Below are 24,820 nucleotides of genomic sequence, written 5' to 3'. Positions count from 1 at the left end.
GAGAATATGTAAGGAGCGCCTAATGTTACCATGAGTTTGCCTCTGCAGAACAAAACCAGTTTGATCGGCATGTATGAGAAATGGGAGTAAATTCTCTAATCTTTTTGCAAGGATGGCTGTAAATAATTTATAATCGACATTTAACACAGAAATAGGTCTATAAGACCCGCATTCTAACTTATCCTTTCCCTCTTTTGGGATAATTGAGATGACTGCTTCTTTCCATGAGGGTGGCATCAATGAATTTTTAAGAACAGAGTTGAAAGTTTTTAAAAGAATTGGTACTAATTCTTTTTGGAATATTTTGTACCAGTCTGAAGGAAATCCATCTGGACCAGGTGTCTTGTTGGCTTTAAGCCTGGAGATGGCGCTGTTAACTTCCTTCTCTGTTATCTCAGCAGTCAACCTGTTATTGTCCTCTATTGATAATTTAGGTAAATTAAGGGAACCAAGAAAGGTCTCTATTTTTAAATCATTTTCTAAAGGTGGTTGTGTATATAAACTTTTATAATATTTTACAAATGCTCCTTGTAATTCCTCTTTATTATAAAGAACATTGCCTGAATCTGGGTCTTTAATTTTATAAATTGTATTATCTGCCCTTTCTTTTTGCAATCGTCTAGCCAAGATTTTTGCTGCTTTGTGTCCGGCCTCATAATATTTTTGCTTTACAAAGACCATTTTCTTTTCGACATCTTGTGTATACATCAAATTTATTTCATTCCGTACTTTCTTAATCTCATTCAATAAATCACGGGACTGTTTATTTTTATGTTGGAGTTCTAAATCTTTTAGTTTCCTGTTCAGGTCTAAACGTCTTAATTGTTTTTTTTTCTTATCAAACGCACACCACGATATTATTTTCCCCCGAACTACTGCTTTCAAAGTATCCCAAACGAAAGAGGAATCCACCTCTCCTGTGTCATTAATTTCCAGAAACTGTATAATGTCATTTCTCACCTGAGCCACAAAACAAGGGTTGTTTAAAGCACTTGTGTTGAGTTTCCATAGAGTGTTATGCCGAGTGTCCTCAATACGTAAAGTGCAAATCACAGGAGCATGGTCAGACAGATCAATAGAACCAATATCACAACTGGTAATCCTGTGGCGATCTCTCTTGAACACAAAAAAATAGTCTATTCGTGAGTATGTGTCGTGTGGGTGTGAGTAGAAGGTATAATCTCGACTTGAAGGGTAAAAATCTCTCCAGAGGTCTAATATACCCAATTCTGTTATTAGATGATTCACCTTCTTATGTATAGCCGTTTTAGTTACATTTTTTGATGTGTCTAGGTCTGGATTAAGATGAATGTTCCAGTCACCCCCACAAATAACTAATCCTGGCGCTCCGACCATTAAGTCAAACACCTTTCTGTAAAAGAAAAAGTCACTCCCGGGTGGCGCGTAAACATTACAAATGGTTATTATTTGATTATTAATCTTTCCCGAGACTAGAATGTATTTTCCTTCCTTATCAGACTGCTCTGAAATATATTCAAATGGTATTTTGTGTGATATTAATACTACAGCACCTCTTCTGCAGCCATTTTTATATGAGGAGTAATACGCTCTAGTATAACCCATTCTTTTAAGCTTCTCATGTTCTGATACAGAGAGGTGCGTCTCCTGTAACAATACAATTTGAGCATCTTCGCGCTTTAACTTTCACAATATTTTACTTCTTTTGACTGGATTAGAGATGCCCTTCACATTAAAAGAGGTTATCTTAATGTCCTGTGTGTTCATGTCTTGATACAAAGTAGAATGTGCACAAAAAAAAATCTCTCCCATAGAACGAGTAATGAACAAAACATTGAAATCAAATAAAAATGAAAAACCGAAATGTCATTCCAAGGTTGAGGCTCAAAAAGGGGAGCCCTGTATGGCCTTAAGATATTTAGGTCCAAATAGGGAAAAAACTCACCTCTAAGAGGGAGGGTCCTAAAAAATGTCATCTCACTAGCTAAATTCCGCCTGAAAGGCTTAACTTTACATAGTCTCGACTTTTTACAATTTGAAGAAATGAAAACGAGAATATTCACATGAGTACCGAAATATACCTTATAACAAATATGCTCATGTTATTAATCCTGACATATTCTTAATGTAAGATCTCACCGGAAAACCAGAGTCCTCAATGTTCAGTGTCTCTTCTAAAAGCCTGCAGCTTTTCTCTGAAACGGGCGCGCTGGCTATCTTGTTGGGGAATCCCTGCCTCTTCGGACCGCTCAGCTCTCTCTCTGCGATGACCTCTCGCCGTGCGCCATGCGGACAGCAGCTGGGTCTCCTCTCGATGTGGCATGGCCGCTGATTTCACCACGGTGACCGGTAGCCCCCGCGCTGCCATATCCCTCGTCGCTTCTGTAGCATTCTGGTACAGGCGTGCGCCATCTTGGTAGAAAACCCTCATTTTCGCCGGGTATGGGGTCTGAAACTTGATACGATTTTCCCGGAGGATTTTCTTGGCTTCTTTGTACTCGTTACGCTTCTTAAGTACTTCGACAGGGAAGTCGTGGTCTACAAAGAAGCGTGTACCGTCACAAAACACCTCTTTCTTCTGCCACGCTCTGCGGAGAACCTCCTCTTTCATGCGATAACTCCCAAATTTCAGCACGATGGATCTGGGCTTAGCCTGGGCGTCTGATTTAGCCGTTAGAGCGCGATGCGCTCTTTCAATTCCAAGTGTCTGGTCGCCAGAAAAGTCGAGCTCATTTTTCAACAGATTGTCCAAAAATTTCACCATATCTGGGCCCTCTTTATTCTCCAAAATGCCATAAATCCGGAGGTTGTCGCGACGGGCGCGGCCTTCCTGGTCAACAAGCTTCGCCTCCAAGTTAGCTTGGCTTTCCATTAGCCTCGTGATTAGCGTGGATGCGGCCTGTAGCACCGTTTCTGTCTCACCGATCCGGCCTTCTGCTTGTTCAATTCTATCGTTGACTCCTTTTAGTTCACGTTTTATGTCAGCATATTGGTCGTTGTTGTCTTTCCTGAACGCTCGGAGTTCTTTCATGATGTTTAGCAGGGTAGGTTCAGCTGTATCACCACTCGTTGCTAACGTTAACTCAGGGGAGCAACTTCGGCTACCAGTGTCCATTTCGTCCTCCATCATGGTTCAGGTTTTCTTAGATAAGCTTCTCGTGATAACCCCACTTTCCATCTTCACAAAATAATCACCAGTCTTTGCCAAAAAGTGTTGTTGGGGGTTATTTATCTAAAAATCCGTCGAGCTCAAATTCCTCACGCAGCCATGCTCTAGCTAGCGGAACCGGAAGTCTGGGTGAAGTTTTCAACCAGCAATAATCACGTCTCAGTAAGACTTCACAGACTATGAAATTGCCTCTGCGAAAGCATGCTGACAAAACACACAAGCTTGGTGTGTACTAGAGCCAACACTCTCAACACACATGGTGAGTTGATCAACCTTTGTTGGATGTACAGTATTTGCATGACAATGACATGGTGATGGTTCATGTAATTGGTCTGTTGACTTCAACTCCGCCTTTTCAGTGCTATGGTCAGTCACACTGGATGAAGAATTCCTAGATTATTTCCAAAAATTATGTTATGAAAATATATTTTCTACTTTACAATGGTTGGGTTAATTTCATGGATGCTATCGCTGTGTGGACCGGCATGTTGATTATATTAAAAAAAAGCCATTGCTGACTATCTTTCCAGACATTAAAGTAGGGTACTGGGTGAAATTTTCAACCATCAAAACTTCACAGTTTATGAATTTGTCTCTGTGAAATCATGCTGATAAAACACAATTTTAGAGAGGACTTGATCAAACACTCACCACACAAGTGATATATTGATGAAACCTTGTTGGATGGTATGCCCAACTGGATGAAGAAGTCCTTGATTATTTCAGTCATCTCTTCTCCAACCCTTCTAGTCCTGGAATGCAATGGTTATGTTTATAAAATCCAAGATTCCATTGTGTCAATACTGAGTTGATTGTCTATAAAATTCCACCACAGTGAAGAGCAGATTTTCTAAAAAGATATTAAACCAAAACTGATACAAAATAAAGGCACTCAGGTCTGACAGTATAATTTATTTTTAAAAAATGGAAAAACGTCATCTGAGTTCACAACAATCCATAAGAAGTATCACTACACCAGCAACAACTGACTTAATTCATATTAATACAGAGAGTACAGTCTCCTCAGAGACTTACAAAAATTGCCATAGCTGACTATGTTTCAAGTCATCAAGGCGGGGCATTGGGTGAAGTTTTCAACCAGCAATAATCACGTCTCAGTAAGACTTCACAGACTATGAAAGTGCCCCTGCGAAAGGATGCTGGAAAAACACACAAGCTTGGTGTGGACTAGAGCCAACACTCTCAACACACATGGTGCGTTGATCAACCTTTGGTGGATGTACAGAATTTACATGACAATGACTTGGTGATGGTTCATGTAATTGGTCTGTTGACTTCAACTCCGCCTTTTCAGTGCTATGGTCAGTCATACTGGATGAAGAAGTCCTTGATTATTTCAGTCATCTCTTCTCCAACCCTTCTAGTCCTGAAATACAATGGTTATGTTTATAAAATCCAAGATTCTATTGTGTCAATACTGAGTTGATTGTCTATAAAATTCCACCACAGTGAAGAGCAGATTTTATAAAAAGATATTAAACCAAAACTGATACAAAATAAAGGCACTCAGGTCTGACAGTATAATTTATTTAAAAAAAAAAGGAAAAACATCATCTGAGTTCACGACAACCCACAAGAAGTATCATTACACCAGCCACAACTGACTTAATTCATATTAATACAGAGAGTACAGTCTCCTCAGAGACTTACAAAAATTGCCATAGCTGACTATGTTTCAAGTCATCAAGGCGGGGCATTGGGTGAAGTTTTCAACCAGCAATAATCACGTCTCAGTAAGACTTCACAGACTATGAAATTGCCTCTGCGAAAGGATGCTGACAAAACACACAAGCTTGGTGTGCACTACAGCCAACACTCTCAACACACATGGTGCGTTGATCAACCTTTGGTGGATGTGCAGTATTTACATGACAATGACTTGGTGATGGTTCATGTAATTGGTCTGTTGACTTCAACTCTGCTTTTTCAGTGCAATGGTCAGTCCACTGGCTGAAGAATTCCTAGATTATTTCCAAAAATTATTGTCTGACAATATATTTTCTACGTTACAATGGTTGGGTTCATTTCATGGAGGTTATCACTGTGTGGACCGGAGTGTTGATTATATAAAAAAAGCCATTGCTGACTATCTTTCCAGGCATTAAGGTAGGGTACTGGGTGAAGTTTTCAGCCAACAAAACTTCACAGTTTATGAATTTGTCTCTGTGAAATCATGCTGATAAAACACACAATTTTAGAGAGGACTTGATCAAACACTCATGATCAAACACTCACCACACAAGTGATATATTGATGAAACCTTGTTGGATGTCCTGTACTTTCAGGCCAGTGAGTTGGTGATGGTTCATGTAACTGATCTGCTGCTTTGAACCACATACTTTCAATTTGATGGTATGCCCAACTGGATGAAGAAGTCCTTAATTATTTCAGTCATCTCTTCTCCAACCCTTCTAGTCCTGAAATACAATGGTTATGTTTATAAAATCCAAGATTCTATTGTGTCAATGCTGAGTTGATTGTATTTAAAATTCCACCAAAGTGAAGAGCAGATTTTATAAAAAGATATTAAACCAAAACTGACACAAAACAAAGGCACTCAGGTCTGACAGTATAATTTATAAAAAAAAAAATGGAAAAACATCATCTGAGTTCATGACAATCCACAAGAAGTAGCATTACACCAGCCACAACTGACTTAATTCATATTAATACAGAGAATACAGTCTCCTCAGAGACTTACAAAAATTGCCATAGCTGACTATGTTTCAAGTCATCAAGGCGGGGTATTGGGTGAAGTTTCCAACCAGCAATAATCACGTCTCAGTAAGACTTCACAGACTATGAAATTGCCTCTGCGAAAGGATGCTGACAAAACACACAAGCTTGGTGTGTACTACAGCCAACACTCTCAACACACATGGTGCGTTGATCAACCTTTGTTGGATGTACAGTATTTACATGACAATGACTTGGTGATGGTTCATGTAATTGGTCTGTTGACTTCAACTCCGCCTTTTCAGTGCTATGGTCAGTCACACTGGATGAAGAAATCCTAGATTATTTCCAAAAATTATGTTCTGACAAGGGGCTGCACAGTGGCGTAGTGGTTAGCACTTTCGCCTTGCAGCAAGAAGGTCCCTGGTTCGCGTCCCGGCTTTCCCGGGATCTTTCTGCATGGAGTTTGCATGTTCTCCCCGTGCATGCGTGGGTTCTCTCCGGGTACTCCGGCTTCCTCCCACAGTCCAAAAATATGCTGAGGTTAATTGATTATTCTAAATTGCCCGTAGGTGTGAATGTGAGAGTGCTTGTTTGTCTTTGTGTGTGGCCCTGCAACAGACTGGCGACCTGTCTAGGGTGTCCCCTGCCTTCGCCCGAGTCAGCTGGGATAGGCTCCAGCCCCCCCCGCGACCCTAGTGAGGATTAAGCGGTGTATAGATAATGGATGGATGTTCTGACAATATATTTTCTACTTTACAATGGTTGGGTTCATTTCATGGATGCTATCACTGTGTGGACCGGCATGTTGGTTATATTTAAAAAAAGCCATTGCTGACTATCTTTCCAGGCATTAAAGTAGGGTACTGGGTGAAATTTTCAACCATCAAAACTTCACAGTTTATGAATTTGTCTCTGTGAAATCATGCTGATAAAACACAATTTTAGAGAGGACTTGATCAAACACTCACCACACAAGTGATGTATTGATGAAACCTTGTTGGATGTCCTGTACTTTCAGGCCAATGACTTGGTGATGGTTCATGTAACTGATCTGCTGCTTTGAACCACATACTTTCAATTTGATGGTATGCCCAACTGGATGAAGAAGTCCTTGATTATTTCAGTCATCTCTTCTCCAACCCTTCTAGCCCTGAAATACAATGGTTATGTTTATAAAATCCAAGATTCTATTGTGTCAATGCTGAGTTGATTGTATATAAAATTCCACCACAGTGAAGAGCAGATTTTCTAAAAAGATATTAAACCAAAAGTGATACAAAACAAAGGAACTCAGGTCTGAAGTATAATATTTTTTTCTTTTAAAAATGGAAAAACGTCATCTGACTTCACGACAATGCACAAGAAGTAGCATTACGCCAGGCACAACTGACTTAATTCATATTAATACAGAGAGTAAAGTCTCCTCAGAAACTAACAAAAATTGCCATAGCTGACTATGTTTCAAGTCATCAAGGCGGGGTATTGGGTGAAGTTTTCAACCAGCAATAATCACGTCTCAGTAAGACTTCACAGACTATGAAATTGCCTCTGCGAAAGGATGCTGACAAAACACACAAGCTTGGTGTGTACTAGAGCCAACACTCTCAACACACATGGTGTGTTGATCAACCTTTGTTGGATGTGCAGTATTTACATGACAATGACTTGGTGATGGTTCATGTAATTGGTCTGTTGACTCCAACTCCGCCTTTTCAGTGCAATGGTCAGTCACACTGGATGAAGAATTCCTAGATTATTTCCAAAAATTATTGTCTGACAATATATTTTCTACTTTACAATGGTTGGGTTCATTTCATGGAGGTTATCACTGTGTGGACCGGAGTGTTGATAATATAAAAAAAGCCATTGCTGACTATCTTTCCAGGCATTAAGGTAGGGTACTGGGTGAAGTTTTCAGCCAACAAAACTTCACAGTTTATGAATTTGTCTCTGTGAAATCATGCTGATGAAACACACAATTTTAGAGAGGACTTGATCAAACACTCATGATCAAACACTCACCACACAAGTGATGTATTGATGAAACCTTGTTGGATGTCCCGTACTTTCAGGCCAATGACTTGGTGATGGTTCATGTAACTGATCTGCTGCTTTGAACCACATACTTTCAATTTGATGGTATGCCCAACTGGATGAAGAAGTCCTTGATTATTTCAGTCATCTCTTCTCCAACCCTTCTAGTCCTGAAATACAATGGTTATGTTTATAAAATCCAAGATTCTATTGTGTCAATGCTGAGTTGATTGTATTTAAAATTCCACCAAAGTGAAGAGCAGATTTTATAAAAAGATATTAAACCAAAACTGACACAAAACAAAGGCACTCAGGTCTGACAGTATAATTTATTTAAAAAAAAATGGAAAAACATCATCTGAGTTCATGACAATCCACAAGAAGTAGCATTACACGAGCCACAACTGACTTAATTCATATTAATACAGAGAGTACAGTCTCCTCAGAGACTTACAAAAATTGCCATAGCTGACTATGTTTCAAGTCATCAAGGCAGGGTATTGGGTGAAGTTTTCAACCAGCAATAATCACGTCTCAGTAAGACTTCACAGACTATGAAATTGCCTCTGCGAAAGAATGCTGACAAAACACACAAGCTTGGTGTGTACTACAGCCAACACTCTCAACACACATGGTGCGTTGATCAACCTTTGTTGGATGTACAGTATTTACATGACAATGACTTGGTGATGGTTCATGTAATTGGTCTGTTGACTTCAACTCCGCCATTTCAGTGCTGTGGTCAGTCACACTGGATGAAGAAATCCTAGATTATTTCCAAAAATTATGTTCTGACAATATATTTTCTACTTTACAATGGTTGGGTTTATTTCATGGATGCTATCACTGTGTGGACCGGCATGTTGATTATATTAAAAAAAAGCCATTGCTGACTATCTTTCCAGGCATTAAAGTAGGGTACTGGGTGAAATTTTCAACCATCAAAACTTCACAGTTTATGAATTTCTCTCTGTGAAATCATGCTGATAAAACACAATTTTAGAGAGGACTTGATCAAACACTCACCACACAAGTGATGTATTGATGAAACCTTGTTGGATGTCCTGTACTTTCAGGCCAATGACTTGGTGATGGTTCATGTAACTGATCTGCTGCTTTGAACCACATACTTTCAATTTGATGGTATGCCCAACTGGATGAAGAAGTCCTTGATTATTTCAGTCATCTCTTCTCCAACCCTTCTAGTCCTGAAATACAATGGTTATGTTTATAAAATCCAAGATTCCACTGTGTCAATGCTGAGTTGATTGTACTTACAATTCCACCGAAGAGCAGATTTTATAAAAAGATATTAAACCAAAACTGATACAAAACCAAGGCACTCAGGTCTGACAGTATAATTTATTTAAAAAAAATGGAAAAACATCATCTGAGTTCACGACAATCCACAAGAAGTAGCATTACACCAGGCACAACTGACTTAATTCATATAAATACAGACACTAAAGTCTCCTCAGAGACTTACAAAAATTGCCATAGCTGACTATGTTTCAAGTCATCAAGGCGGGGTATTGGGTGAAGTTTTCAACCAGCAATAACCACGTCTCAGTAAGACTTCACAGACTATGAAATTGCCTCTGCGAAAGGATGCTGACAAAACACACAAGCTTGGTGTGTACTAGAGCCAACACTCTCAACACACATGGTGTGTTGATCAACCTTTGTTGGATGTGCAGTATTGACATGACAATGACTTGGTGATGGTTCATGTAATTGGTCTGTTGACTCCAACTCCGCCTTTTCAGTGCAATGGTCAGTCACACTGGATGAAGAATTCCTAGATTATTTCCAAAAATTATGTTCTGACAATATATTTTCTACTTTACAATGGTTGGGTTCATTTCATGGAGGTTATCACTGTGTGGACCGGCATGTTGATTATATTAAAAAAAGCCATTGCTGACTATCTTTCCAGGCATTAAGGTAGGGTACTGGGTGAAGTTTTCAGCCAACAAAACTTCACAGTTCATGATTTTGTGTCTGTGAAATGATGCTGATAAAACACACAATTTTAGAGAGGACTTGATCAAACACTCACCACACAATTGATGTATTGATGAAACCTTGTTGGATGTCCTGTACTTTCAGGCCAGTGACTTGGTGATGGTTCATATCACTGATCTGTTGCTTTGAACCACATATTTTCAATTTGATGGTATGCCCAACTGGATGAAGAAGTCCTTGATTATTTCAGTCATCTCTTCTCCAACCCTTCTAGTCCTGAAATGCAATGGTTATATTTATAAAATCCAAGATTCCATTGTGTCAATGCTGAGTTGATTGTATCTAAAATTCCACCAAAGTGAAGAGCAGATTGTACAAAATATATTAAATCAAAAATGAAACAAACAAAGGCACTCAAGTCTGGCAGTATAATTTATTTAAAAAAAAAATACTGGAAAAAACCTTTCATTCATTCAGAAAGACAATGACATATTTGAGGTGTCATCAGGCATCAAGGCCCGTCTGAAGAATCCCATAGATCCATTAAAGGCCTGCTTGCACCGCATGGTCTGTTCTGAATTGAACAACGAGGGGGTGGACCTGTTGCTCCTGGGGCTGGGTCACCATGCTCAGCTACCACAGGAGAATCTTTGCTCATGGCTTTCTCACATGTTGACACCTCTGACAATGTGTTCAGAGAGATAATGGAGAAGAGACAGGATGGTGGAGGTGGATTTGTGTTTCAGAATCCTCTCTTTGTGTTCCAAAACACAAACAAAAGAAACAGAGGCAAAGGATTTGTCCAAGCAGCCATTTGTTGGGAGAGAAGCAGCAGGTGGAGGGAGTGGAGGGAAAAACAGCCCACTGCAGCTGCAAACCTCTTCATTTGAACTTTAAAGATCTGGGTTGGGACGACTGGATCATGTGTAGCTTCCCCCTGCACTCCCCTCAGTAAACTTGTTTAAGAATGGTAAGAACCTTTTGTGCTTTTATTAAAGGGAGTTGAAAGAGTTGTTCACTCAATAGTCACCTGTTTGGAACAGTGAATTGGAACTGGTCACGTCTTCATATCAAAAATCTGCACATTTGGGATTAAATTGTGTCAGAACACTTTCCGTGTTTGAAGACATTCAAAACCAACAAGGTTCTACATGAAAACACTGTTATCTACTATGTATTATTATCTATCTTCTGTCCTTCATCTGGAAAAAGACATGACATCAGACCCTTTCAGTTAAAGTCTGCCGAAATATTAAGACAAATTAGCACCACGTTCAGTCATCACCAATCAGCAGATCATCATCAAAGGTTTGTTCCTTCACCATTGGCTGTTGTGCAACATGGTGGAGCAACGCATTGTGGGATTTTTAGCACAAAGTCAAGTGCTAGCATGGACATTACTTTCATTTGATGATCTAATGCTTGACAGCACCACATGAGCTGTGGTTATTAAAATATAAGACTAATACTGGTTGGGCACTCGTATAGCTCAACGCGTTGAGCGGGTGACCCATGTACAGGGGCTAGTCCCCGACGCAGCTGGCCCGGGTTCGATTCCCGCTCGCGGCCCTTTGCTGCATGTCTTCCCCTGACTCTTCTCCCATTTCCTGTCCCTCTCTCTCACTGCACCTATCCAATAAAGCCGATAAAAGGCCAAAAAAATAACTTTAAAAAAAAAATGGAATGAAAATGGTTTAAAACTGCTTCACTGTCGTCTTTATGAAACAAATGAGCTTCACTTCCTGGTTCTCAGTGGTCTATGTACTTTATGAAGTTACTCTCTCCAGCTGTGCTGTGACTATATGTATCATTCTGTGGGAAAGAAAGCACATCCCATGGAAATGTCCAGATTTGGTTTCAGGACAGGCACCAATGAGAAGAACCTACTTAAGAAGAGCCAATGGGATCTGACATGAAGGCTGCTGTTCTCCCTGCTAGTGGAATGTGTGGTATCATCATGAGCTCCGACACCTTTAGAACAAAGTCCAGGAATGTCCTTCAGCCTGGCAAGAGATTTAACAAGATCTCTGCATCCCTAGAAATACATCATTCTACTAAGACGAAACTCATCTCCAAGCAGTGTAAAGTTCAGTGACTGCTGATTTGTCTGGGACTGGTTGCTGTAGCAGAGTCAGCCAAAGAGCAGAGAGTCTGATGGAAAAACAAGTCCCCAAGAACCACAACACTTCATCACATGATCTACAGGTAGCTGCCGGTGTCACCGTTCTGCTTCTAGAATCACTAAGAGATTTCATAAATTCGATGTGGATAGCTGGTATGTCAAGAAAAAGCCTTTGCTATTCATAAAGAACAGTAGAGCATTCTGCCAGTGGACAGACAAAGAGCAGACCTTTTGGAAAAACAACCTCTGGACACATTAATCAAATATACAGATGTTTGGCCTCAGTAACAGTAAATATATCAGGTGCAGAACAAAGACTATACCAGCGGTGAAGCAAAGTGGTGGAAATGTTTTGGTTTGGGCTGTCAGGGACTGAGAAGCTTGCAGTCATTTGATTTAACTATAAGTTCTGCATATTAAAATAATGTTCTTAAATATAATGTGGGACCATCTGTCTGAAAGTTAAAGTTGGAGGTAAAACTGAATTCAAGCATTTTCTTGTACAAATTTGTCAAAAAACCCTGAGATTTCTGTGGGATGTGATGACTTTTCCACATGACTATACAACCTGTGGCAGCTCTGGTGCCACCAATGGAAAACACTTGTGATCAAAAGTGTCAGGCATAAAAGATGAATTCCCACATTACACATGCTGTTCAAGTCATATAGAACATGAGGGTGAATGAAGTCAGAGGTTCATCTTATTGTACACCTGAGGAAGATAGTTTCCATGTCCCACCATGACCAGGGCTGCAGTAATGCGTTTGGAGTTTTCTGCTTCATCTTTTGGCTCTGATGCTGAATAAACACCTTGATAAGGGATTTGATAAAGCTGATGTGTTGGTCTGACAGAGTTTGATATCATTTCTGTAGCAAAACAGTTCTACATGAGCGCCACTGCCTTATACACATCTACACTACCCATCAAAAGTCTGGGGTCATCCAGACAATTCCATGTTTTCCATGAAAACTCACACTTCTATTCAAGTCAGCCGTTTCCAGCTAGAATAGTCATTTACCACATCAACAACGTCTACACTGGATTTCTGATTAATGTAATCTTCACTGAAAAAAAATGGTTTTCTTTTAAAAATAAGGTCATTTCTAAGTGACTCCAGACTTTTGAAAGGTAGAGTATATAAATTAATATTTAATATCTTTCCAACACATTTCTTTTCGGTCCAGTTAAAATATCTCTGCTGGTAGGTTTTGGTCATCACAGGTTGTGGTCATCAGTGTTCAGGTAGTGGAAGAAATGCAAACAGAAGAATGAGCTCATCTAGTCAGATCTCCTCTGATCCATTCAACCACCATTTTGGCGACGTCTCGTCCTGCATCCAGGACGAAGGCATGGCGGAAGCCATTCTCACACAGTCTGAAGTCTCCGTGAGGGAAGTCCAGTTTGATGTCATGATAGTACTGAACAGGGCACCAGTGGTCTGTAGCTCCGTAGTAAAATATCAGCTGAAAACAAGGACACAGAGTTTAGGCAGATGTGGATTTCTAAATTTATATACAGATGAAGAACATGTCAAAAGTCAACTATTCACTGATAATTCAAGCAAGCATGTGTCTTTTTAAGTACAGTCATGGACGAAATTATTGGCACCCCTAGAATTTTCCAGAAAATACACCATTTCTCCCAGAAATTGTTGCAATTACAAATATTTCTGGTATACACGTGTTTATTTCCTTGATGTGCACTGGAAAAACACAAAAAGCAGTGGAAAAAAGCCAAAATTTACATCATTTTAGACAAAATTCAAAAAATGGGCCGAACAAAATTGTTGGCACCCTTTTAAAACTGTGGGTAAATCATTTTATTTCCAGAATGTGATGCTTGTTTAAACTCACCTATGGCAAGTAACAGGTGCTGGCAATCTAGAAATTACACCTGAAGCCAGTTAGAATGTATAAAAGTTGACTCAACCTTTGTGTTGTATGTCTTTGTGAGTCACACCAAGCATGGAGAAGAGAAAGAAGAGCTGAGAAGTGTCTGAGGACTTAAGGAGCAAAACTGTGGAAAAATATGAACAATCTTAAGGTCACAAGACCATCTCCAGAGATCTTGAAGTTCCTTTGTCCACTGTGTGTAATATAATCAAGAAGTTTAGAACCCCTGGAACTGTGGCTAATCTCCCTGGATGGGGATGGAAGAGAAAAACTGATGAAAGAATGCAACGCAGGATAGTTTGAATGATGGATAAACATCCTCAGTCAGCTTCCACACAAATCCAGGCTGTCCTGCAGACTCAGGGTGTAAAGTGTCAGCTGGGACCATACGTTGTCATCTGAATGAGAAGAAGCGCTATGGCAGAAGACCGAGGAAAACCCTACTGCTGACAAAGAGACATAAAAAAGCCAGACTGGAGTTTGCAAAAATGTACCTGAGTAAGCCTCAGTCCTTCTGGGAGACCTACTTGTGGACAGATGAGACTAAGGTAGAGCTTTTTGGAAAAGCACGTCATTCTACTGTTTACAGAAAACAGAATGAGGCCCACAAAGAAAAGAACACAGTACCTACAGTCAAACATGGTGGAGGTTCACAGATGTTCTGGGGTTGTTTTGCTGACAGTGTGCAAGGAATCATAAAATCTGGAGACTATCAAAATATTTTGGGACACAATGTAGGGCCTAGTATCAGAAAGCTGGGTCTACATCTGAGGACAATGGGCAATGAGTCCGGATCTAAATCCCACTGAACACCAATGGAAAGATCTCAAAATTGCTGTTGCAAGAAGGCACCCCTCAAATCTGAGAGACCTGGAGCAGTTTGCAAAAGAAGAGTGGTCCAAAATTCCATCTGAGAGGAGTAAGAAGCTTTTTGATGGTTTTAGGAAGTGATTGGTTTCAGTTATTTCTTCCAAAGGGTGTGCAACCAGATATTGAGTTGAGGGTGCCAATAATTTTGTCCAGCCCATTTTTTGAGTTTTGTGTAAAATTGTGTCAATTTTGGCTTTTTTCTTCTGCTTTTTTGTGTTGTTCCAATGCGCATCAAGGAAATAAATACACGTATACCAAAAACTTTTGTAATTGCAACAATTTCTGGGATAAATGTTGTATTTTCTGGAAAAATTCCAGGGGTGCCAATAATTTCATCCATGACTGTACTTAAAGACTAGTAGCTGTTAGCTAGCAGTGAACTACAGGCGAGGGCAGAGAAATATTCCAATGTGATCATACAGGTGGGCATTTTCTCACCTTGTCCAGGTTTTTCTTGATAGTTATGTTGTCTCTTTCCAGAACTTTCCTCATCTCCTGACCCCCCATGTACATAGCGTTAGCTACAAGCAGGAACAAAAATCACAGGTTTAATCTTTGCTGTCTGTCACAACTTTCAAAAAAAATAAAGGGTTGAAGATTTTGAAAATGAATAAAGCAGCAACTATCTGCTGATATAAAGTGAATGGCATCTTCAGCAGAGAATAAAGATCCTGCTGTGTGTATTGAAATCTGAGCTTCTATACTGTGCACGTTAGTGGATGTTAGTGCATGTGAGCCCATTCCATTGAAAATATTGACTCTCCCCACTTTTATAAACAGACCATTAGTGACTTACTACACTGTAATGTAAATGCAAAAGTGAAATTCAGAGTGTTCAATTGGTGCCCCAAAACAAAAGCATTTTATTGACCTAACTGGTACGAGCTTGAGTCATTCATAGATTCTACTGCTGTTTGTTGCTCTCCTCTGCTCTTTGTTCATTCTGCTATGTTCACTTCCTCTCCTGTTGTTGAGTCACTTTCACCTGCAGTGTGTAATGGACGAACCAGAGCAGACAAGATAGTTTCTCTTAGGTTGACTTAAACCAGGGGTGTCCAACATGCGGCCCACGGGCCAAAAGCGGCCCTCCTGAGGGTTCAATCCGGCCTTCAAAGTGTAAAAATTCTAGAGAAGACATTAACTGTAGATTGTAAATTAGTAAAACTATAAATTTAAAATAATTTGTAGACCATGACACGTTGTTTTGATCATAAAATAAAATACTAGATTGCTCATTGTTCTTTTGTCATTTTGTGTCTCATTTTTGTAATATTTTGTCTACTTTTTGTTGTTTTTTGTCTGATTTGTCATTTGTCTCATGTTTTTGTCGCTTCATAACTTTTTTGGCTCTTTTTTTGTTGTGTTTTGTGTCGTTTGTCTAATTTTTTTGTCACTTTTTTGTCTAATTTTTTGTCTCATTTCTGTTTTGTGTCGTTTGTCAGATTTTTTGTCATTTTATTTCTCGCTTTTGCCATTTTGTCTTGTTTTTGTCAGTTTGTGTCTCATTTTTTGTAATATTTTGTCCTGTTTTTGTTTTGGTTTTTTTTTGTCTTTTTTTTGTCTGACATTTGTCGTTTGTCTCATGCTTTTGTCATCTGGCTTCTCATTTTTGTCGTTTTGTTTCCTTTTTGTCTCACTTGTGTTTTTTATCTTACTTTAGTCATTTTGTGTTTTGCTTTATTCATTGTTTTGTGTATCTTTTTGAGACTTTGTGTCTTGTTTTGTGTCGTTTGTCCATTTTTTGGTTGATTTGTAACTTTTCTGTCAAATTTTTTGTCTCTGTTTTGTTTTAAGGTTGTTCATATTATTTTGTAAAAAGACAATTTCTTGAATGTGAACATTTTCAATGTACTTTTTTTGCACAAAAACAAAAGAAACATTAGGAGTTGTGGTTATTTACAGGTTATTATGCTGTGATTTTACTGGTCTGGTCCACTGGAGATCAAATTAGGCTGAATGTGGAACCTGGACTAAAATGAGTTCGACACCCCTGACTTAAACAATCACGCTGCAGAATAGATGTTTTCACTCACTACATTATAATTTTTGTGTTGAACTTTGAGCATGCACAGAAATCCCACATCTGAACTGGGTCTGTGAGCTGCTTTGTTTGCAGGACATGTCTGGAGGTTTGTCTTAGTATCAGTCCAGTAGCTGACTGTATAATAAGCTGCTGTCTTTGTATCAGTTTTCTTTGCATATTTAAACTGGTCAAAATGTCCGTGAAAAGCCATTTTTTTTGTGTAAATCTGGCTGCTTGTGTCATCTCCTCTCTCTTTACCACTTCTTTCAACACCACAGCTAAACATCAGCTGACCACGACACACAATATGAAATAACTTCAGTACAACGGGTCACATCATATGTCTGGAGTTCAAGCTGTCTTAGAAGAACTCGTAGTGAACACCGTCACTATCCTTAATAACAGAGGTGATACACCATGTCCCAAAAGTTCATTCTCTTCACTGAACATGTTTGATTGTTTGTCACTAAAATGGGTTCCACCTGGTCAGTCAGGTTCTGTTTGGTTGTTTGTCTGGTCAAACCTTCAGGTCCCAGGACATACATTTCTTGCTTGACCAAAATGCATTAAACTCACAACTAGATGTTGGAAGCGTTGCTACCATGGCCAAGAATAAGGATGGAGAAGCTCCTCTATCACAGTCTGAGATTCATGGACAGGCCTTTGCGCTTCAAAATGCAGGAAAAACTGGTCAGCAGGAAGCTGAAGCCCTTGGAAGAAGTACAGAAGTGGTGGCAAAGATACAACAAAGGAGGATCCTTCAAAGACTCACCTTGCTCAGGACGTCTATCTGGCCTAACTGCCAGAATCAAAGATCTGATGAGAAAGGCTGAGAGTAAAAGACACCAGTCATGCAGACGACTCAGTCAGAGGCTGAAACATCTTGGAGAAGATGTTTCTAAGAGTTCTGAGCATCGTAATTTAACAGAAACATTGGGGCTGAAAGCTTAGAAGAGGAAACGTACCCCATGATTCACCAAACTGCAGAAGGAGAAGAGACTGGCTTTACAAAAAAGAACATAACTCTGACTCCAAAAGACCGGGAGAACTGGATCTTCTCTGATGAACAACCTCTCTACTTATTTCTGACACCCAACAGTCAAAACCACCGTATCTATACAGACAATGGTAAAAACGTACCATCTTCTGAGCTGTGGAATTCAGTGTCCATAGTCTGGTTTGGGGGGATATGTCTGCTTCAGGTCTCTCAGAGCTGCTCATTGGGCCTCAAGGTTCCACTGTTGATGCACAATATTAGACCAACAACATTCTAGAAAAGGATCTACTTCCTGTTATGGCCAGGAGGAAAAAATCGAGGCCTGTAGCTGAATGGAAATGTTTAACAGATGTTCAGAATGGGAATTTATACAAGATGGTGGCCCTGCTCACACTGCCTGTATGACTCAACAATGGTGTTCTGAGCTTCTACCTGCTTTAAGAAGGAATGGAACCCAAACTCCTCTGACCTCAACCCAACTGAGAACTGTTGGGGAATCCTGAACATCTTTACCAGTCCACCACCAACCACCATGAAATAGCTCAACTCTAGAGGGGGAAGACAGAACCATCCACACTGAAGAACCTCATACATTCCATGATAGACTGAAAGTCGTGATCAAAGTGAAAGAGGGAAATACTGGTTATTGAATGAATTGATTATATTGCATATTCAGTCTTTGAGCTTTGTTTATCTGGGGAGAATAAACTTTTGGGACTCGGTGTACAGCACATTGTCAACACAGAGGGAACATTCTAATCATCACAGAAAGTAGAGCAGAAAACACAACCAACCTGCACTGTCTCCACTGAGCAGACCTACAGTCGGCTGGATGACCGACGAGTCCAGAGTGGAGATTCCACCGAGCACCAGTTTGATCAGACCGGCTTTGATATTGTCGGGCAGCAGAGAGAGCAGGAACAGAGGCAGGTAGGCCAGGTAACGCATGTGACACAACACAGGGGTCAAGACCTTCCCCTGAGGAGTCTCAGCCATGCGCTCGATGGTGGGAAACAGCATGACAGCCTTCAGAACCTGCAGTCAAAAACAAAAAGTAGCTTCAGTATTTCATGAGTTCAGTCACCCTACAAACCCTAAACCTTTTAGAAAACAGACAAAGAAGGTGGAAGACACACTGAGAGAAGAAGCTGAAAGTGATGGAAACCTCCTTAATGTAAAACAGAAGATTTGGCTCCTCAAAAATAAAACATGCAATATACAAAAACTAACCTTGAGCTCAGGATTTCTCTTCATCATTTCCAGAATAATGTAGCAACCAATGGAGTGTCCCACTAAAACGAGGCTGGTTTCTTTGGGAACATGTGTCCTGAGGAAGGCCAGCTTGTGTTCAATCTGACCGTTCAAACCAAACACATCATCCTCTTCTGCTGAGGAGGCATCTGCATCAAACAAGAAAACTATCAAAACTCGCAGGGCCGATGTTGGAAACTCATCTCTGCTGTTATTGTAAGGCAAAATGCAATATACACTACTGGTCAAAAGTTTTAGAATGCCCTAGTTTTTCCATTTTTTAATAGAAATTCAAGTAGTTTATGTCCAAGTAAGTAAGCGATGAACTGCCGGAGGATTAAAAAAAAGGTAAGATTACCCAAAACTGAAAAATAATGTACATTTCAGAATTACAGAAAAAGTCCTTTTCCAGAGAACAGAAATGGGTTAACAACTTAAAGCTGTTCTGCAGCAATGGAGGTTGATCAAGCCTTGAAAGTTGGAGCTACCAAATCCTACAGGTGTCCCAACATTTCTAGATTCCTTCCAACCTCCTCTGTCTGCATAAAGTAGTGTTGGAACACACCGTGGAACCCTCCAGAGCATTACTAGAACAGGAAGTACTACAGAAAGTAGCGTGTTGCTGTAAAAATGGGGAGGAAAAGGAAATTACCAATAGAATAGAGACAGACTATCAGAACACTTAAAAATGTAGGTCTTTCCTACAGAGAGGAAGAAAGTCAAGGTGTCAGTGAGTCCAGTTTTCTTCACCATCAAAAGGCGTGATGGTCTGGGGCTGTTCTGATGGATCCAGGGTCGGTTTTTGTACAGAGTGAGAGGAACCCTGAACCTAAACAGCTACCACAGCATTCTGCAGCTCCATGCTGAACCCTCTGGTATGTTCTAGCTGGTCAGGAGTTCATCCTACAGCAGATAATGACCCAAAACATTAGTCCAAGCTCTGCCAGAACCACCTTAGGAACAAAGAACCAGATGGTGAGCTTGGAAACATGGAGTGGCAGCACAGTCTCCAGACTGAAACCCCATGGAGCTGGTTTGGATCAACTGGACAGAAGAGTGAAATCAAAGCAACCTACAAGAACCACACATTGATGGAAACTTCTGCTGAAGAGCTTGAAGAATTTTCTGAAGAATATTTGATTTCTGTTGTGGACAGAACGAGTGTGTTCAGCTGTTCTATCTGCCAAAGGTGGTGCTTTGATGAGTCAAAAGTTTAGAATACATTTTAGTTTCTAAATTGATTTCTTTTTTAACGTCATTGGTTTATTTGTTCTATGCTTTCATTTCAGAGTACAATGAGACATTAACATGTGCCCCCAATAACTGGAATAATTGGGGGTGTTCCAAAACTTTTGACCAGTAGTCTCTGTTAAGTGTGATGAACATTTTATTTCCAGCAAAGCAGCAAGATTATTCATGGTCTCTCTTCCAATGGTTAGCGTGGGAAATGTAAAGGACCTGAGAATGATGCGTACCATCTACCATGTCCATGGAGGTTGGTGGAACACAGTGGCCAGCGTGGCTTACAGCCCACACTGGGTACTGGTATCTAAACATAGCATGAAGTGTTTGCATGAAGGTTCTGTAGAAGCCCACGACACCTGGGTTGCCTGTGTGGAAGATAACCAGAGACCAGCATTCGACCCCTCATAGCAAAAGTGTGGAAAACACAATTTAATTTACAAAAAACACCATTTAAATATGACTTGGAACTAACTCTTTAAATATTTCTGCATAAATATAATGAAACTTGAGCTGCTGTTCCAGTGGTGCACCAGTGGTAAGACCAGAAGATACAGCTGAGTCTGTGTTTTAGTGCTTTAGTTTGTCTGTGGTGAGTGTTTGTAGCCTGCAGCATCAATCCCTATTAAAAGACAATATAAGATAATGTGGTACCTGTCTTTTATGCTATTAAACTCAAGTTTCTGAGTACTGGAATCCAATGCATTACAGGAATGTTAGAAACTATTACCTGGAATGATGAGAAAGAGCACCTTGTGTTCAGAGTGTAGCTGACAGGAGCCAAACTTCAGGACCTCTGTGGCGGCTCCACTACAGTACATGAAGTCCATCTGTGGTTCATCCCTCCTGTCTGTTGCCATGGTTTCCATGTCAGTGGCTTAGAGGAAAGAAGGGAAATAAAAACACACAATAAAATATGATCATTTTACTGATGGAGTCCTGTTTCACGCACTCTGGGATTCCTTCATCCAATAAATGGCATACAGAATACAGACAGTTCCACTAGTGTAATAGAGTAGTGGAATATTACGGTAATGGTGTACTACAGTAATGGTGTATTACAGTAAAATTGTACTACAGTAATGGTGTATTACAGTAGTGGTGTATTAGTAATAGTACATTACAGTAATAGTATATTACAGTAATGGTGTACTACAGTAATAGTGTACTACAGTAATACTACATTACAGTAATAGTATATTACAGTAATGGTGTATTACAGTAGTGGTGTATTACAGTAATAGTACATTACAGTAATAGTATATTACAGTAACGGTGTATTACAGTAGTGGTGTATTACAGTAATAGTACATTACAGTAATAGTATATTACAGTAATGGTGTATTACAGTAGTGGTGTATTACAGTAATAGTACATTACAGTAATAGTATATTACAGTAACGGTGTATTACAGTAAAATTGTACCCCAGTAATGGTGTATTTCAGTAATGGTGTATTACAGTAGTGGTGTATTACAGTAATGGTATATTACAGCAGTGGAGTATTACAGTAATAGTATATTACAGTAATAGTATATTACAGTAATGGTGTATTACAGTAATAGTATATTACAGTAATAGTATATCACAGTAATGGTGTATTACAGTAGTGGTGTATTACAGTAATAGTATATTACAGTAATAGTGTATTACAGTAATAGTATATTACAGTAGTGGTGTATTACAGTAATAGTATATTACAGTAATAGTATATTACAGCAGTGGAGTATTACAGTAATAGTATATTACAGTAATAGTATATTACAGTAGTGGTGTATTACAGTAATAGTATATTACAGTAATAGCATAATACAGCAGTGGAGTATTACAGTAATAGTATATTACAGTAATGGTGTATTACAGTAATAGTATATTACAGTAATAGTATATTTCAGTAATAGTATAATACAGTAGTGGTGTATTACAGTAATAGTATATTACAGTAGTGGAGTATTACAGTAATAGTATATTACAGTAATGGTGTATTACAGTAATAGTATATTACAGCAGTGGAGTATTACAGTAATGGTGTATTACAGTAATAGTATATTACAGTAGTGGAGTATTACAGTAAAGGTGTACTATATGGTGTATTACAGCAGGTTTGAGCTGGTAGTTTATCAGCAGGTACAAAGGTGACACATTTCATCAACGGCAAAAGTCCAAAAGGTCCAAAAGTCATGGTGAACCACACGATGGGTTTTAACAAAACTAATTAGCCAACATGTTCAATTAGTTCAGCAGATAAAACTGAATTAATGCTTATACTCTCTGAAGGCATCGTCTGTGTGTTTGGTGCCACTAATATTTAAACATTAGCTCCTGAAAACAGATAAATTTAAATCACTCCAAACTTTCCACCTGTCTAGTTTCCTCAGCTTCTAACAAAGATCCCCAGAAGGCGGATAAATAAATTAATAAAAAAACAGAGATGTGAGCTGTTCTAGTGTTTGCTCAGTGCAGGATCATGTTTACAGTCTGACAGCAGCTTTAGCATCGATAACAGCATCCACTAATAAAACTAGAATCCAGGGACAGACGGTAGCTTCAGTCCTAGCAGCTGGATTCTATCTAACGAGCACAGAGGCTCCAGACGTCTTTTACCTGCTGATGACGGTGTTCAGGCGAAGATCTGTTCCCCATTCACCTGTCAGCTGGCTCAGTGAGGAAGTCCTGCTGTCTTCTGATTGGTCGACACGACGCCTTTCTTCTTCGTGCTTCTGTGACGTCATCATCCCCCTCACTGCTGCAGTGCTGCCCCCTGTGGATGACGAGGGCAGCTGCATAACACGTCGGCCAAGAGGAGCTTTTTTTTTTTTTTTTGTAGAAATCTTCATTTAAAAAAACAATGCAGTACAGTGCAACACAATGCAATGTGAAGACAATCGCCAGGGGGCTTCAGACATTCAGTTTCAGCACCTCAGAACATTACACTACACAAATATATTAAAAAGAGCACACAGATCAAGAGTCTTAATGGCTTTCATATTAGTGGAATGTCTAATAGTTTTAATATATTGTTTTACTTCATTGTCAAAGACAGAAAGAAGTGGTTTCTGATTAGTGTATCGACATTTGTGGATATGCCATTTGGTTAAATATATAATAAGATTAATGATATAAAATTGTTTTTTTGGCAGATGGATAGTCAGTGAAACCAAACAATATATGTTCAATGCACAAGGAAAAATGTGATTCAATACAAGTAGAAATCAAGTTACAAATATCTTCCCATAATTTGGTGGAGAAGGGGCAAGACCAAAATAAATGAAATACGTCTTCAGGGTGTCCTTCAGGGTGCACTGCACATCTTTGCACTTTTAAACTTTATTTTTATTTTTTCTGTTAAAAATTTTTTTTCACCCTTGTATATATTGTAAATAAAGCTGCTGTAACAATGTAAATTTCCCCTGGAGTGGGGAGAAATAAAGAACTTTATCTTATCTTATCTTATCTTATCTTATCCTTCACAGAAAGAGCAATTTATATCTATGTCTCTTTTGAATCGTTTTAAAAAGACTTTTGATGGGTAAAATCTGTGAATTACTTTAAAAGATACTTCTTTCATATTTATCATATGTCTAGCTGGCAGGTTCCACGTCTTTTTCCAATTAAGGTTATTAATAAAGGTGTTCCAATAAGCTACCACATATGGGACTGATACCACATCTTTCTGAAATAATGAGCATATACGACGATTACTATTGCTTGTTGAGGAGTAAAAAATTTGACCAATTTCAAATTTGGTTGAATCAATGGGTAATAATGTTGGATTCTGTCCTGCTGTACTTTTAAATAACATGGCCAAGAGGAGCTGGAGTTACGCAGTGACCTTCCGTGAATCCTGTGCAATACAAAGTAAAAGAGACCATGGCTCTATACAGCACACGGCATGACGCACGCATGTTAAATACATTCATACATCAACCTGCTGCCTTTTTATGAAGGTCACAGAGGCACAGTCACTGAAGAGGAGACTCTGTTCTACTGGGACTAAAAGGCTTCATGTTGATATGGTAAAAGAAGATGAGATAAATTTAAGGGCACAAGGCCGTTAAGACAGTTAAAAACTAGTAAAAGAACCTTAAAATCGATCCTGAAGGGAACAGGGAGCCAATGTCAGTGACTTTAAAACAATATGCTGGTATAGGGATCACAGCCTTTTGAACGTTTGAAATCAGAAAAGTGAAACAGCAATCCAGGGAGGCCACCCACAGACGGACACCCAACCACAACAGATAAGTGGACAGATGCTGTAACACACATTTTAGTAAATCTTTGAAGCAAATGGATCATCACACTGCACCCTGACCAAGTGGACATCAAACAATCATTGAATTCACGGCAGCATAGGTCTTTTATAGATAACCTGTGGGGTGTGACCAGGCAAGCCAGCACATCTTAAAGAAATATCCATGAACCCTGATGAGCAGAAGATCATACCCCATATATATTAAATAAATAACTGAGTGGAGAGATAGTGGAGACATTACAGAACAGAAACTGGAGCTTTATGGGGCCCTGGGGAGAACAGTTGCCTGTTCTGTTGGGTGAGTAATTGTTGGAAGAATTATAC

The 24,820-nt window shown here is 39.4% G+C and overlaps 1 protein-coding gene, 6 non-coding genes and 1 pseudogene across 7 annotated transcripts; all 8 read right to left on the bottom strand.

Moving 5' to 3' along the window:
* Positions 1–3,168: 3,168 nt before the first annotated feature.
* On the bottom strand, positions 3,169–3,351 carry LOC111586324 (U4 spliceosomal RNA; annotated as a pseudogene).
* Positions 3,352–4,166: 815 nt separating this feature from the next.
* Positions 4,167–4,307, bottom strand: LOC111586310 (U4 spliceosomal RNA). Its single transcript, XR_002747963.1, has one exon. It is a non-coding gene; the product is annotated as a U4 spliceosomal RNA (small nuclear RNA).
* Positions 4,308–4,802: 495 nt separating this feature from the next.
* LOC111586327 (U4 spliceosomal RNA) lies at positions 4,803–4,943 on the bottom strand. Its single transcript, XR_002747976.2, has one exon. It is a non-coding gene; the product is annotated as a U4 spliceosomal RNA (small nuclear RNA).
* A 910-nt stretch (positions 4,944–5,853) lies between these two features.
* Positions 5,854–5,994, bottom strand: LOC111586326 (U4 spliceosomal RNA). Its single transcript, XR_002747975.2, has one exon. It is a non-coding gene; the product is annotated as a U4 spliceosomal RNA (small nuclear RNA).
* A 1,273-nt stretch (positions 5,995–7,267) lies between these two features.
* Positions 7,268–7,408, bottom strand: LOC111586317 (U4 spliceosomal RNA). Its single transcript, XR_002747970.1, has one exon. It is a non-coding gene; the product is annotated as a U4 spliceosomal RNA (small nuclear RNA).
* Positions 7,409–8,319: 911 nt separating this feature from the next.
* LOC129347826 (U4 spliceosomal RNA) lies at positions 8,320–8,460 on the bottom strand. Its single transcript, XR_008600101.1, has one exon. It is a non-coding gene; the product is annotated as a U4 spliceosomal RNA (small nuclear RNA).
* Positions 8,461–9,351: 891 nt separating this feature from the next.
* Positions 9,352–9,492, bottom strand: LOC111586309 (U4 spliceosomal RNA). Its single transcript, XR_002747962.1, has one exon. It is a non-coding gene; the product is annotated as a U4 spliceosomal RNA (small nuclear RNA).
* A 774-nt stretch (positions 9,493–10,266) lies between these two features.
* ldah (lipid droplet associated hydrolase) lies at positions 10,267–22,945 on the bottom strand. The gene is made up of 7 exons (XM_023296007.3): positions 22,849–22,945; positions 20,976–21,122; positions 20,479–20,613; positions 18,983–19,152; positions 18,547–18,787; positions 15,171–15,253; positions 10,267–13,433 (listed from the first exon to the last, which is right to left on the bottom strand). The coding sequence occupies exons 2-7, from the start codon at positions 21,112–21,114 to the stop codon at positions 13,245–13,247; spliced, it is 957 nt and encodes a 318-aa protein (XP_023151775.1). The 5' UTR covers positions 21,115–21,122; positions 22,849–22,945; the 3' UTR covers positions 10,267–13,244.
* Positions 22,946–24,820: the final 1,875 nt, after the last annotated feature.

The sequence above is a fragment of the Amphiprion ocellaris genome, chromosome 20 (assembly GCF_022539595.1).
Source record: "Amphiprion ocellaris isolate individual 3 ecotype Okinawa chromosome 20, ASM2253959v1, whole genome shotgun sequence".
NCBI classification, from domain to species: Eukaryota; Metazoa; Chordata; class Actinopteri; family Pomacentridae; genus Amphiprion; species Amphiprion ocellaris.
This window is presented reverse-complemented; position numbering and strand designations above follow the sequence as displayed.